The sequence below is a fragment of the Andrena cerasifolii genome, chromosome 5 (assembly GCF_050908995.1).
Source record: "Andrena cerasifolii isolate SP2316 chromosome 5, iyAndCera1_principal, whole genome shotgun sequence".
Taxonomy (NCBI): Eukaryota; Metazoa; Arthropoda; class Insecta; order Hymenoptera; family Andrenidae; genus Andrena; species Andrena cerasifolii.
Window position 1 is genome coordinate 6749769 of NC_135122.1, and position 16219 is coordinate 6765987.

At 49.6% G+C, this 16219-nt stretch overlaps 1 protein-coding gene across 3 annotated transcripts in view; it reads right to left on the reverse strand.

Annotated features, from left to right (window-relative positions):
• The window catches only part of LOC143368735 (thrombospondin type-1 domain-containing protein 4), a 54824-nt gene extending 42132 nt beyond the window's left edge, over positions 1-12692 (reverse strand). The window contains exons 1-2 of one of the 3 annotated variants that reach the window (XM_076811768.1): positions 12575-12692; positions 6286-6420 (exon numbers count right to left, since the gene is read on the reverse strand). In XM_076811768.1, coding sequence (XP_076667883.1) covers positions 6286-6392 — 107 coding nt within the window. In that variant the 5' untranslated portion in view covers positions 6393-6420; positions 12575-12692. Of the gene's footprint in view, positions 1-6285; positions 6421-7668; positions 8108-12574 lie in introns of those variants that run through there. The other 2 variants (XM_076811765.1, XM_076811766.1) reach the window with 2 other exon arrangements.
• Between the last annotated feature and the right edge of the window lie 3527 nt (positions 12693-16219).

Below are 16219 nucleotides of genomic sequence, written 5' to 3' on the forward strand. Positions count from 1 at the left end.
GGAGGAGGAGGGGCAGCAACCTGTTTGAGGGATGCGTGCCGCGCGACAAAACGGCCAGGGCTTTTACGAGCTTCGTCAGTCGCGGCGCGAACCGTTTGCACCGCTTCGTCGGGGCGATCATTATTGTCGTCGCTTCCGTGTAAACGATCCGTAATGCTTGCACGTGTCTCGCAGCACGCTTCCCGCGGCCGCTGATTCGGCCACGTTGCACATTTCCCAGATGCAAGCAGCGGCAGGTCACGATCTGGTCGAGGAGAGGGAAGCTGTGAATGAAACTGGGGCTGAAAATCTAGATGATGATTGGTATCGAAACTGTGTTGCGGATCGAAGATGCCGGTGAAAGGAAGAAGTTTGCGCATCTCCCGAGGAATGATTGTGCCTACGATTCTGAAGAGTGATAGGCAGTTCTTTTGATAATAGAAATGTAGAGCGATCTTTTTTCTGTGGAGAAGATTGAACCGCGGTTTCCCTGAATGTTGAGGCCCCACTTCACCAGGAATGAAGTGACTCTTATCCAGCAAGAAGTTACAATTAGGGCAGGCCTCCCAATTAGTCAGCCTCTTTCGAGGATCGATCGATGCCGGACCACCGTCGATAGCCGCGGTCGAAAGGCAGCAACGGTGACCCTTTTCATAGGTCCAGATAACAACATGGAAATTGGCTTACAAAATCTCGATAACTAATTCGTGAGAGGCACCCTTCCGACAATTAATCTTAGAGTAGATACAGGCGAGCTTACAAGCGAAGTACCCCAAACTGGAAATTTAAAAAATTATGAAGCCCTGGGGATATATGGAGGATATTATAAATATCTATTGCGTATATGCTCCCCCCTCAAATGTTTAAAAAATAGACCTCGAAAATAAAAATTTCATTTTTTTTATTCGCCTTCGTAAATAAAAATGATCTAGAAGCATTTAAACTTTCAAAACGTGAAGGAAAAAAGTTTTTTTTTTAGTTTTTCGGACTTTTTTCGAAAATCGTTTGTCGCACGAGAAAAAGTAATAGAACATAATAGATGCTCCTTGTCTGGATCTACAACTCTTGTTTGACATATTTTTTTATTTAATCGATAACTTGGAGGATATTTTATAAAATCGAGTTTCCTAGCTGTTAAATAATGGTTTAAATGTTTAATTACCCAGGGGTACACTTTCGCGTTATCCGATCGAACTATTCTGAAAAAAAATTACCAAGAGTAACTAAGAGCCACCCTAGTGGTCACACGGGGTGTATCGCATCCCAGGGAATTTTCTTCCAGAAATATGTGTTTGCCAATATTTCTGTACATACTTAGATCTTCAATTTTAAATTTTTTTTACACATCCCTAGTTTCATAATTTTTTGAATCTCCGACTTGGAGACCTACGCTTGTTAATCAGGCCAACGGGGGTGTATCTACCGCGCGACCTCAGAAGTCCAGATAGCCGGAGAAAACTGAGACGATTGCGCTATCGAGCGACCCGTATGATCCGGCGTAGAGGAAACATAAGGGTTCGCCTACCGACGAGCGTAATTGGCAATAATAATTTGTCGATGCGAGGGGGATCGCGATCGAAGACGAGAGCCCGTCGACGTGGTCGGTCGCGTGACGCGCGCGAATCGGCGGAAACGCAGCGAGAACATGTGCGTACACGTATAATGAGGCTAATTGTGTGGCTCGGTGGAAAAAAGGAGAAAAGGAAGAAAAAGGGAAAAGGGGGGAAAAAACGGAAATGGCTGCGAGACGAGTATTACGAGGTGGCCGAGGCGCCACGCCAAGCCACGCCACGCTCTGGAGCGGACTCTGGGGCCCCAGCGCGCCTCGCCCTCCGCTTATGAATAGTATTCGTTGTACGTGAGTGGACCGGGTTTTATTACCAGCATTCACGGCTATTCTATCTTCGGTGCCGCGATGGGATCGCTCCTCTACCCGCGGGCCTCTCGATACATCCGCCGATCGATCGGGACACGCGCGCACACACGCGCTGGCGACGACGCGACACGCTCGACTCGAACCAGTTGATCCGTAATTAAACGATACTCTGGCCCTCTCAAAGACACGTTTCATTGGCCCCCGAATGACCGGACGAAATTCCTCTCCGCGCCTCTTGTTTGCCTCGCGCGACCCATCCACGCCCCTTTCTTTTTCTCCCTTTCGAATTTCTCCGCGGCGCATTAGAACCGTCGACGCCTCGACAACCGAATTCCAGCCGTCCGACGTTAATCGAGGGGAGAACGGCCGCGCGATCGATGAGCGTATGATACGTATGAGTATTCCATCGCCCAATCCAAGTGGTACCCCGTGGACGTTTACTCGGTATCCGCGCATCGTCGCCACGAATTTCGAACGGAAATAGATCGATCGTCTCCGCGTCATTCAGGCGATTGACAGTGACTCGGACGACTCCAGGCGGAAGAACAGTACGATGGTCCGTAACCGAGAGCACAATGCCCAAGGAGCACGAGGGAAGGAGCGAGGAGGGCAGGGGAAGTTTGGCGAACGAGGGGAAATGGATTTTTTCGCGAGGCCTCGCGGTGCGTTTCGCGCCAGGGCGGCGAAGATCAAAGTGGGAGGCAGATCGCACGGCGCAGGCAAACGCTCTTCATATTTCCGACACGTTCGCTTCGAGCCGAGGCTAATGCACGTTTATTTGTTTGCCCTCGCACCCCCGCGAGCCCGTCTCGCTCGTATTTTCCGGCGCGAGTGAGTCCCGCCTTTTTCCGAGTCGCGAGAATGATCGATACCCCCGAGCCGACCTCGCCGCGGTTCGCACCTCGGTGATCCCGAGACTCGTCGATAGTCTTTCCGGCTCGTTTCAGGTTATCGCTCCCCCACGTCTCGCTCCTACTCCGGTCCCGAACACGATACACAAAGCCGCGCGTAATGGTACGCGTCCGCGGGCACACGCGAGTGCCGCTGCCAATGCAAAGGGTGGTCGTTAAGTCGAGGCTACTTTCAATAGTTTGCCAACTTACCACCGCAGCGCTGAAATCTAAGCCACGCCTCCACTTGTTTTCCCAATATGTATAACTTGTCGGTATTCTGGTTCACTAAACTGAAGCTACGTGCGTAACTCCAATGGTCATTATTAAAAATTAATAATAAAAAAACTGCAACTTCTTCAAAGATGCGCAAAAACGTGGTCCAAATTTCAGATATAATCGAATCGCTAGTTTCTTAAAAAAAAAATCCCAAATTTTGTTATGTTTTAGCCCAAGAAATAGAATTCCCCCTTAAGGGGAGGTTCCGGTCTAAAAATCGATTTTTAAAAGGATTTTTGAAAGTCATAGAATTCCCGAAGTTATAGGCATTTGAGTAGCGGCAAATGCATGGGAAACAACCGGCCACTTGGCGCTGATGTAAAACTTTAAACGCGTTTTTCTCGAAACAGTGTTCTCAAAATCGGTGGGACCTGTATCTCCAAAAGTTATTATCCGATTCGACTGAAATCTTTTTTATTTTGAAGAATATACTTCTAGCTAGGAGGAAAACCAGAGAAAAATTACAAAAATAGAAAATTTATAAATTTTAAAGGCGTTGAAAGGACGTAAAATATAGTGAAAAAGTGATTTCAAACTACAATTGTCGTTATTTTCTTAAAAAATGTCATTTTGCATTTTTTCGTGGTTTCCCCCTAGCCAGAAGTATATTCTTCAAAATAAAAAAGGTTTCAGTCGAATCGGATAATAACTTTCGAAGATACAGGTCCCACCGATTTGGATGAATTTTTTGACGCCTCGACTTCAACGACTCCCCAGTGCGGTCTGCAATGATTAATTATAAAACAAAAAATATATTTCTATAACTTAAAACATCCTTAATACAATGCAAAAAGTTCCATTAAATTATATATAATAGTTTCCCTTTAATTAATTCCTAAAGATCACCTATTTTTATGGGCTCTAGACCGGAACCTCCCCTTAAGGATCTGTAACTCCTATTCTACCCTGAGAGGACACAAGTTACATTTCGAACCTTCCAGTAGTAGCACTCTCAGCCGTGCAAAGCAGAAGTAGCCCATCAGCGCGATAATACTCAATATCGAGTAATTACAACAGTTTCGAAAGTAATTGAGAACTCTTCCAACCGAATCCCCCAGAGGCTCATATTTTTCCGTCACCCCGTATTACCATGAACACCAGTGGACTGCTGCCACTCATACACGGGCCTCGGCAAACTCGACCACATACCGTACGTAATGTATACCGCATGCGATCCGCGGAAGGGGTATACATATAATCGTACGCGTGCGTCTAGACTCAACATAATTACTCTACATGCTCGCTACAGATTGCTAATTGTTCGCGTAGCTTCTTCCCTCGCCCCCTGTTCCCTTTATTTCTCTTTCTCATTTCCTCGAGCCTGTCCACCCCTCCGCGGGTGGGATTAGTGTCACGGGGCGTGATGCACGAGTTACTTTCACGGTTATCAGCGCGGCCGGTGCCAGACGCGTCGGCGCTTTGACTCCTCGCGGATAACCGCGAATCTCATTCTCCGCTCGGCGAGAAATCGCGTTATTTAATGCGTGCACGCTTTCGCCGAAATCTCTCGGCGTTTCTTTGGCCCGCGACAGTGCAAGGAGCACGAAACCGTCCCGGCTTTACGGCGCTCCCTCGCAGAATTACGAATTACACGTACCCATTCGCTACATTGGTACGAGAAGAGATTTGTATGCCCAACCGGGGACGGTTGCATCGATTTTCGGAGCCTCTACCCCCGATGCCTCTCTCCTCATCCAGCAGACGGACTCCACGGCACCGCCAACGGGCACGGACTTTTTTCCCCTGCCGGAGGAATTTATTGTTCCGCGCGCAAAGGCCTCGAAATGAATATTTGCTTTAATATCCTCGCAGAGGGAGCCAAAAGAAGCGAAACATCGTTAATACTTTATTTACCAACGAATCGCAGCGTCCCTCTGACGAACATCCAGCGGATCCGAGCGGTAAAAATGAAAGGCTGGCGCCAAACGAACAGAGGGTGAAGCGAGCCTCCTCGAGCCAATCGTCACTCCACCCTGAACCATCAAAAGTGAGTCCCAAGCTGATAGCAAACGTCCCATCTCGCTGCAGATAGTTAGGGAGTACTTAGCCCGATCCTGCCCTCTATGCGCAGCCAAAACGAGCCGCGGATTCGCGTTCATTAGAGGAGGGACGACAGGTGGACAACAAAGGGCGCTGAAGGAAAGAGGATTACTGGAAACGAGCAGCCGATCGACGACGATAGCAGCGAAAGCGAAACCATGGTAAACGTTCCCCAGTTTTTACCCGGCGGAAAATCTGGCGCACTTGCCGAGCGATCCGTAATCGAGACCGGTAATTATGCGCGGGTATTGGCATGCAAGCGGTACAAAGGAGAGAGACTGCGCGGATAACAAGGGACCCCTCCAGCCTGGAGCATCGAAAGTAACGAGGGCAACGATTGATGTCCGTTCATTCGGTTACGATGTACATCGAGAATTATTACGAGGTGTCTGTATTAAAATAAACTGCCCCGGTGTGTGCCCACGGTGCGGGCGGGGGGAGGGAGAGAGAGATACACTCGTTAAAATGACGAGTTATCGAGTGGGATCGTGTTTCGGCCGTTCCGAGCCCATTTTTCCCCTCTTTATTCAGCCCTTTTCTTTTTTCTTCCCCCGCCTGCCTTTCGTCGTTTCAGCTCGAACCACACGCTCGCGGTTAAGCGCGGGATCTCGCTACAAATCGCGTACAAATTTTCGCGTGGCGATCCCGCTCTTTCCTCGCGGGTTCGAGTATCACGTTCCGAACTAAATGATTCAACCGATCGAGTCCGCGCGACCGCGTTTTCATTCCCCTGCTTAACGTTCCGGCGAACGCCGTTTGTTTCCACCTCTTTCGCGTCGGCGGATAGTCGGCGGGTCGGTCGCTGGGCCGCGTGATTTCATTGCCGACAGGGGAGTCGCGGGCTGAATATTTACGATCGGCGGTGGGGGCGCGTAATCAGGGGATAAACCGGCGGGGTGGACGCGTGAATCTAATCACCGCGACGACGATTTTACGCGCCTCGTCACCTTATACGCCGCACAATGGGCGCTTCGTTTTCGACGCGAGGCGAGATCGAGCGATCGATCGGGGCCCTCCTTATGGTTTCACGTTTCCGAAGCGATATCGAGCCGTGGAATTCTTCAGCGGAACAACGAGGCGTTGCGCGCTTAGCATCATCATTCGATACGATCTACGGGGGGAGTTAAGGAATCGGCGGTCTCCTTGGGCCACCAATTCTCAGGCCCTCGGTGATTCTCGTCCTCTCGGAAGATCGTTAGTAATGAACTTGTAATGACTCACCGGAGATTGGTGACGACGGCGCGTCGCGACGCGCCTCGCCGCGGCGACGCCGATCCCGCTGCGGTCGACGCGGAGCGGGCATTCCTCGATTTTCGTGAACGATCCATGAAGATTTGCTCCGAGGCTCAGGCCATCCTGCGCACCAGAGAAAGCGTCGTGATGCGTTAAAGGCGATGCTCATTTACCAGCTGAATGATATAGAGCGCAAGAGGGACGCTGGACGCAACAAATCACGGTGCTCCGTGCACGGAAACGCGCGCGGCAGACGAGCCTTTAGACCGGTTAAGGTTGATCGCCTTAAGTCCCGAGCCTCCTCTAAGTTTTACCTTCTCTCTCATTGTGTAATAAACCCTTGCCGCGCGATCTGCCTGCCGAGGAAAGGTGTTCAATAATTCTGCTCCCCCGAGTTCTTTGGCTTCGCTGCGTCTTCTCTAGCGCCGCGGCGGAGAAGCTGCGTGGAGCGTAGACCGCGCTATGGAATCGGCGACAGCGCTTCGATAAGTCACGAAACATCGCGATTAATTAACAAACGTTTCTACATTCTTGCCTTCGAATTCGGAGCGCGAGGTTGCGAGTCGCCAATTGGTAGCTTACGGGACGATATATTAAGTCGCTACTTGGCGAAGGGCCGTATAAAGAGGCGTCTATATTCGCGGGCTCTTGTCCGCGTTTCGTTGTATGAACAGCTGCGAGGAATGCGCCTCGACTCGCGTTTCTTCTAGCGCTGTATAAAAACGCATTGGCTAGCGATAAATTGCTGGGAAATCGACGGGAAGTTTGTCTCGACATATCCACGGTTCCCGTCTAAATAAAACTGTCCCTGTGGACTTTTGTGGGAACTAGAATCGCTATATCTCTAGGTAGGTGTTCCTATACGCGACGCCAAGAATTTCGACGTCGATTTTCTCGAAATTGAAGCGCAGTATCAAAAAATCTTATTCCTTTTTGTCGACTTATTTACTCGTTATAAGTCGAAAAGAGAGAGTAACTTTTCTTGATATCTCGTTTCATTTTCGAGAAAATCGACGTCGAAGTTGTTGAAGTCGCGTATAGGAACACCTACCTTGAGATATAGCGATTCTAGTTCCCACGAAACTCCACAGGGACAGTTTTTGGAGAGGAACCGTGGGTATGTCGAGAAGTGAAGCGAGACATAAAAGAAAGTTACTCTTTCTTTTCGACTTATAACGAGTAAATAAGTCGAGAAAAAGGGAACAAGATTTTTCGATATTGCGCTTCATTTTCGAGAAAATCGACGTCGAAATTCTTGACGTCGCGTCTAGTCGCGTTTAGGAAATCTACCTTTACGAAGAAGCTCGTGCAGAAAACGTGACAAGGCGAAAGGCAATCGAATATCCTCGAGGAGAGAGATAGTCCCCTTACCTATATACATAGTAAACACTTTGACGTACCGTCGTGCCTCATCTAATCCCATTCAGTAGGAGCAGCAGGTGGACTCGCGGGCTCACCACACGTGGAACACATTTCCCAGGAAACACGAGCGAACTGTCGGTGCTCCCTCTCGCCGTAGAAATTGACAGGGACGGCGGAAATGAACGGGAAACAAACGGCGCGAAAATAGGCAACTCCGAGGGGCGAAAACTCGCCGAGCACTGCGGAAGTAGACGCGGCGCGGGTCGTCACGGTCGACGTGCGTACTGCCGCGGAAAATTCGCGGGAAAACCGCGGGACGTGGTCGGCGGTGGCAGGTGTGCGCGCGTAATCCGCCAGGCGAGGGAACTCGTCGAGGGAAGCCGAGAAGCGGGCTCACGTTTGCGCGCTCACGGGCTGGCGCAGCCGCGACAGGAATGATAGTGGCGAAAGTGGGAGACCCTCCGGGAAATATATAGGTCCGCAGGGTGGTGGTGGATGACGAGGAGGAAGGAGGCGGAGGCCCGACGACGCGACGCGACGCATCCCTCGACGTTCGAGCGTGTGCACGCACACGTCTCTCCGCGGCCACGCCACGCACGTGTTCACGCACCGCCCGTCACGGTGCACGTTGCACATGCACCAGCCGGTGCACGGGCCAGATGCATCCCCGTGGGCCGCTGCGAAAAAGAACGAGTCGCCTGGGCCGCTCGTGGCCTCCTTTTTCGGGACACCTCGCACGCTCGGATTCTGCATCCTCCTTTTACCAGCGCAGCCTCTGCTTCCTCGTTTTGTCCTCCCCCTTCGAGCATCAAGTCCCCTCCGATCACGTTTAATATCATTCAGGAGCATAAAGGCCGTCAGCGCGCAGGTTTATAAACAATCGACGACCGAAGCGCAGCGAAAATGAATTAGTTATTATAAATTTCGGTCGCTTCTTAAAATGCGCGACGACCTTAAGAGTCTTAGTGTTGCTTGAAGCACACGAGCATCTTCTCAGACCAAGTGTCTCTTCCGAGTTGCTCCCGAGTGGCGAAACGTTGCGCCCGCTTTAAAAGGCTTTAAGCATCGCGGCTCTGATAATTTCGACGAATGTAGTCCAGGTGAACGAACCTCGCGACTCCTCGTAAAATTCTAGACGGAAGATTAGGTTGGCGGCTGTTCTTCCGTTATCGGTAGGCGCAACGGTGCAGCGGATATTGCGCGCCGTCGACGCCGTGACGACCCGGAGCCGCGCGACTCCGCTTCAGACCGATTTCCGCCTCGCATTTTTACACACCGACCCCGGTGCGACTCTTGCGTCGCGAATCGACCGCGACATTTCGCCGGCGAAGCGGATCGAAGGCTAAATGCCGCGGCGAATCAGGCCGACTCGATAATGCCAGCTGTTCCAAAAAAATGCACTCGAAATCACCGCCGCCCCGTGCCAAACCATCGCTCCGCTCGCAGCCATTATCCGCTAGTAAACCCAGTGGCAGTTAATATCCATCAGCGTCCACGTTTCAAGCTCGCTTCCATCTAAAAAGACCTATGTGCATCCAGCTCCCCTAGCAAGAAGCAGAGATCGAACGGCTCCTGTTCCACGCCGAAGCGTGCGAAAAAAAAGGGACTTGCATAACCGGTAAATCGGAATCGAGGGGCTTCTTTCTTCGACGATTGCGCTAGAAAATCGCCCGGCAAAATTCCCGATAGCTGCTGCTCGGCCGATAAGAATTAATAATCGAGGCCGCTGGAACGGCCAGCAATGGCACGCGATGGAAACGCGCGGGAAAACTGGCGTAACCGGTGATCGAAATCGCGCGGCACCATCTCCGCGCGCTTCTTTTCCCGACGGGGCTGGCTAGGGAAATCGTCGCGTTAAGGTATGCGCGAACGGGCGAGCTCGATGTTTCCGACGCATCCGCTTCCACGGAGGAGAAGCTAGCTTCCGTGGTGAGCGAGACATTAGACTGGCGCCAGCGAGATCGTTCGCGCGGGGCCTCGTTACGCGCCGCTCGCGGAAAGCATATTTCCTTGCGGCTGGAGCTGTATCGCAACCTAGGACGCGAGAATCGAACAAACGGCTGGGTTAATTAACTTCCCAGCAAGCCTCGGCCGGCCGTGCTCGCTCCACCGTTCATTCGTCAAATGTTTGATACAACGTCGCCGGTAATCCGTTAATTTATAGGCAAACGGATCGGTCGGCGTGCTCGCGAGCCATGTACACGGTGGGTCTTTAAATAATTTCCGCCGTGCTTGACGCAGGGCTCGACGCTCGCCAGGCTGCAAACGCGACGCTGCAAAGTAAATACGCGTTCAATGGCGATTCAAGGAACGATCGGCCACGCTTATTTATTTTACCATTGGCCCGTTCAGTGCGCGGCGTGCCGTACTCGAAACGCCGATAAAATTGCGCTTTCCCCCTCGAGACTTGGATAATGTCGAAAATTAAAGGGGGACGGAAAGGGGGTAGAGAAATGAAAATTGTTCAGTAGCATCTTCTTTCCTCTCCCCGCTTCTGAATGCCCCACAGTGTCACGAGTATATAAGAAAAGAAAATCAAAAGTCAATTTTCCATTAAGATACAGTTATTTGCATGCAATTGATATGTTAATCATATTTGTACACGAAAAAAAATAATTTTACCTTATAACTCGTGAACTATAAAATAATTTTTTTACCAAATGATAGATATAATTAAAAGAAGTAACTTTTGTCTGGATGCATTTTTTCTATCTTTTATAGCTCGCGAGTTATAACACAAAATCGCAAAATAGTCGAATTTTCGGGGGTTAATTTCACCCCTTTCGAATGAATTTGGGCAGCAAACAAAAATTGCGTTGTAATCAGGAGGAAATCCCCTGCATATTCACAAAGTTTCAGAATTCTTTGAATTTTCGGCTTCGGGATCTTCCCTCGTAAGTTATGACGTTCTTACGTCGGAGGACTGTTTGCTACCAATTCCATGAAATGAATTGCAAAATTTAAAAGCTCGAATCTTTGCTTTTTGAACGCGTGCCGCGACACTGTGCGTCCCAGCGAATTTGCGCGCAATTACGCTTATCAAGCTTTACGATCTTGGCCAGGCCGCGACTGCAATAAACTGCGAGCGACATATCTGCGCGCTGTGGTTCCGTGCTCCTGATTTGCGAACGTCTTCCTCCCGTCGCCAGAACCCATCAAATCGTCGCGGAACAATTGGCGTTCCATTGGGAAAGCGAAACGGCACCGTTCAGTTGCCCGCGATCGTGCAAGCCCTCCGCTCCCCGCGATCGGACGCAGCGATTCGAAGGAGCGAGGCTCTAAGCTCTAAGTTTAAATGGAATTAAGGCTCGCTGCCGAGTCGAATCGATTCCCGTTGCGGATGGCTCGAAATCTTGCGTAACCTAATTATCTAAATCGGTAAAGAGGCTTCGCATCGAGCGGTGCCTCGCGCCGTTCCCAGTCCGAGCAAAACCACCCTCGGCGACCGAGCGCGTCGTTTCGAGAACCGTTGCCTCCTTTCGTTTGTTATTCGACGGTCGACCGAGCTCGACCACCGCGGATGTCAACGCGCGCGACGCACGGACCCGTCGTAGGTAATCAGCCTGACCGGTTGGTAGTTGGTAGCCTCCAGTCATTCTATTACTTGCCGGGATTCATTCGCAGTCGCGAGCAATAACACACGTAGCCGGTGATCGCCGATGTCAGTGTACTCGCAATCGTGCAATTTCGCGCGAGCCTTCCTCATCAGCCGGCAGCGTTCTATCGCCGGGCCTGCTGCGCCGCCGTTTCTTGCCGGAACGGGATCGAAGTGGTCGCTAAACTGGCGGCGGGAGGGCGGCGATTTAGGTGTCTTAATAAATGGGAAAGTCACCCGATGCTCTCCGTGCAACTATGCACGCGATCGGTTCCCACCGTGTCCAACAACGCGATCGTTCCTTGGGACAACTAATTTTCAGTCGGAGGCGTACAGGAGTGGACTTTTGCTAGGGGGCGCGCTTTTACGTAACACGATTAGGAAAGGTCGGGAGGAAATGCAGGTGAGAGTTGGGAGGAAGTTGAATTTGTAATAAAATTGGGGACTTTGCAGCGAGAAGGATGCAGCTCCGTCGATAACCAATCAGCGATTTATTGCAAGCAAATATAAAAATATATAAAAAAAAATTATGTTAAATTTAATATTTAATAGAGATAGAAATATTAATGTTTAATAGTAATAGAAATATTACTACTTTTATTATAGAATATTTTTCGCCAAAAATAGAAATAAAAACTTATCAACTACTTATTGTGACAAAATATATATTTTCCAATCAGTGCTCTCTGTTCGATGTTAAGTCAAAGCAATAATTTTATAAACAGTTTCTTCTAATTTACTAGAACTTGGTGAAGCTGTGGTTGCACCCCTGCTGCTCCAAGCTCCTCAATTTGCCCACTAGATTTTGTGAATTCCCTCGCATAGTGTCCGTGTTTAGCCACCATTCAAGAGAAATGGTAAGAACATCGGCAACGATTATTATCAACACTTACGCGGCTATCCGCGTTTCACAAGGAGGCTAATGAAACGTTTCATGAGAGAAGCGATACGAATGGGCAGGAAATAAAAAAGGGGCTGAAGTTAGTTAAGGGCGAGCCGAGCGATAAAGTGGATGCAAGACGCGCGTCCAACAAGCAGTTATTGCCTGGCGGAGCGGGCATTGCGGCCTGAATGTTAGCCCGATGGCCCCTTAACTGGTTATATCATAGCGTTTCTGGCTGTTTCTCTTCCCGCTCCAACCTCTGTCAACATTTACATACGCGGGGCGCGCGTTTCCAGCGATAAGTCACGCCGCGGCGCGATAATTCGAAGGAGCAAAAGGAAGTGGCTCGATAGCAACTAGGCAACACGATCCTGCGTTCTTTTCCTCTTATAAACACGGGGGAGGTGTTCTCCGAAGAGCTCGAAATAATCACTCACCGCACACAGAGAGCCATTAATTAACCCGCTGCACGGAATTCCCAACCCCGGGCAAGTCCATCGAGCTCCTTCGCCGTTCGATCTTCCTCTCCGCGATCGCACAAGCAACAACCATTCCGTCCGCCGCTACTGTATCGCGCGCCGCGGCAGCGAACAGTGAAACCTGAAGAAAAACTGACTGGTTGCGACTCCCATTAACCTCATTGAGAGGAACCTATGATCGCGGACTGCGCTCGGGCCTGCCCGGCCGCCGCGAGCGCGATTATTATCATTTTCAACGATCGACAGTCGAGACCCATCGATCGGTCAATGCAGCTCGCGCAGTTTTCGTCCTCCCAGAAACGCGATCGCCCGGCCTTAATTGCCGGTTCAATTGCGGTTATCGTTATCATCGGCCGCCCCTAAGCCCATAGTCCGGCCAGAGAAAAAGGGGACGCTTCTCGCGGATTGGCGCCTCGTTCCCTTCCTTTTTCTTCTCTCTTCCCGTTTCCTGTGGTTTCTCCTCCTTTTTGGCGGAGCGCGACCCTGCTCAACGCTTCGTCGAATTACACGCCCGTCACCTATAATTTGGGCACTATTTCACATGCCGTAAGCATGCAATCACGAAAAGGTGTTCCCTTTTGTAAGTGGTTCCACCTAGATGAAGAATTTATCGGCTAACAGCCCCCTCCTCGAGATTATAATACACGGTGCATGCATGATCCGATCGGATCTGCGCGCTGTCGACGATTCTCGCAGGGCGTCATAATGCACCGCGGCGCACTTTCTTCCTTTCTCGCTCACCGCCTCGCCCCGGCTGTCCCTTCGCTTTTATTTTCTTTCCCTCCGTTGACCTCTCGCCGGTGTAAAATTTCCATGATTTCACGTAACCGCCCGAGCAGCGAGCACTTTGTTATTCAAATACCGGGGCTCCGCCGCCTCCTGCCGAACTTAATCCCCACCCTCGAGCTTTCACGTCCCACCATCTTTCCCGGTGACGTCCAGGGCAATGAAAAAGGGGTAACGTTAACCCCGACCCGAGGCAAGTGGGCTGATTGTGGCCCGTTCCCACCCGCGATTCAAATGGAAATGGACGTTTTTCTTTTGTTAAATATTATTAGGGGCACCTTTCAGCTCCTTTCTAATTTCTAATCTTTCTTACGCTGCTTATAAACTCAAAGGAGATTCGGCGCGGCAGAGTCTGGGCAACGGAAACCCGAGCGTCCTTATCTCCACGCGATGCGTGAGCTTCGTGAACTCCGATTAATGGATTCTTACAAGGAGACGTAGGCAATCCGGGTGTTCAGAAAATTATCCCCGACACAACCCTAGTTTTGGTTGGCGCCACAGTGCGATTCTTAGGGGTGAAATCACCCCTCGAAGGAAGTGCAGAATTTTTCTTTTCGTAGAATATCCGAAGAACGGTGAGAGATATCGGAAAGAAGTTTAAACAAAAGTTGCATCTTTCTTTATATCTACAAAACTGAGTAAAAATAATTATCGAATCAGGAATTAGTGGTGGAGGTAACTCGAAAAGTATGGATTCGTCGTTAATTATTTTTACACAGTTTTGTAGATGTAAAAAAAAATGCGACTCTTGTTTAAACTTCTCGAAATCTCTCCTCGTTCTCGAGATATTCCACGAAAAAGAAAATTCTGCCTTCTTTCAAGGGGTGATTTCACCCCCAGTAACCGCACTATGTCACCAGCAAAAAATAAATTTGTCATGCGCATGAACTACTCTACTTGCACAGAAAGTTGCATAATTTTCTGAATTCCGGGGTTGCCTAGCGTTCCTTATTATTATTATTATTATTATTATTATTATTGAAAATTAAACGGGCATTGCCCAATACAAAACACAGTTACAACGACGTGATAGGATTTTCCTGACACAATAGTCTGAAGAGCTTCCAACTGAAAGAGGAACTACTACCGGAAAAGAAGTCGACACAGTCTACATAGGAGCTAGCACTGAACATTAAGCGATTCATTGGATCAAGTGACCCATATTTAGATTTGAATTTGCGGTTTACGAAAGGTGGCCTACATCTGGTAGGAGCGTATAGATCAACGAGTTCCAGTAGTGCAGAACAATTAATTTCACTCTTTATGATCATAAAAAGAAAGGTCATGTCCGTTACAGTTCTGCGCGCAGAAAGCGTTGTCATATTAAGTTTAACAAGTATCGATGCAAAATCACGATCCCAGACAGGCCTGTGAATGTGTGATTTATATTCTGCAAACCGCAGAAACCTATGTTGTACCCTTTCCAGTTGAGCATTGTATTTAATTCTACTTGGAGACCATATAATGGATGCATACTCTAAATGGGGCCTGACTAAGAATGCGTACAATAACTTTAAAGTACTTACATTTACAAAGTCAGCGGAGAAACGTTTCATGAAACCCAAAGTCTCCAAGGCTTTGTTAGTAATCACTGAATAGTGTTTGGAAAAATCTAGCGTGGATGTAATACGAACCCCAAGGTCCTTAATTTCATTTACTTCGTTTAGGAGAGAATTCTCCAATCTATACGCGTAAACAATTGCTTTCATATTACGAGAGAACCTCGTGACACTTAGAAAAGTTAAGATTTAGCATGTTTGAGCTGCACCGATCTAGAAATCTATCCAGATCCGATTGCATTTCAAGATAGTCAGCGTGCCCCAATTTACTAGCCATTTCATGGGCGTTTGGAGATAGAAGCTCGCAAATCGGGGCTCGATGACCGTGGAAACTCGTAGTCGACCGACACGCGGCCGCGCTGCGAAAACGTAAAAATAGAAGGAGGCCATCGAGTGGCTGTCTTAATACGTTCCTCGAGCATACGTCGAAGGATGCACGACCCTCGATATCGAGCTTCATAAAACATGCATCGCCCAGGTTCCACGCGGCTCGCCGCCTAAGCGCTGGGTCATTTGTTTCGCGAATGCACGCGTCCCGCTCGATATTCACCTGCCCCGAGAACACGCGGCGAGTCCCTTTCCCATTATTGCCGCGGACGGTTTTATCGCGATCCAGAAGACGCCGGGGTGAAGCGAATAGAATACGCGCGCCTGCCGGGGCAGGCGCTTGCGCGGAAATACAGCAGCGTAAACATCCGAATTGATAATCCGCAGATGGGTACGATCGCGGCCCACGATTCGAGATCGCGCCGTTTACATAAAGCAGACGGCTCCTCGGAACTTTCTCGTTTAAGGCCCGAACTGAGAGACTTAGCCGGTAATCTTGACGCTGGCAATGCGCGGGGCGTAATCGCCTCTGCGTCATCGCCGCTGAATTCGCCACCGGTACAGGATGCTGCAAATTCGAAACGCACGCGGGGTCCTTTCTCTTCGCAGACAGAACCCGGTCGGGAGACTCGGTACCTTCTCAGAGGGACGTAGGAACGCTAGCTGTTGCCTGGAATGAGTTTGAACTAGGATTAACGGATCCAAAAATGTAAAGCTCTTAGGTCAATCTAGTCCGAAGTAGTTTGAAAACGAGAACGTCCTGGTGAAGCCGAGACGAGTGGATTGCTTGAGTGGAACAGAAAGGGACATTTTTAGTCGATCAAAGGACACTGAATTTCAGTGAAAAATGGAGGACTTGTTCTCCTTTTGAATACCATATCGTCGATGATAGTGCAAAACCGCGTACGAGCAGTTTGTAAATACCACGTAT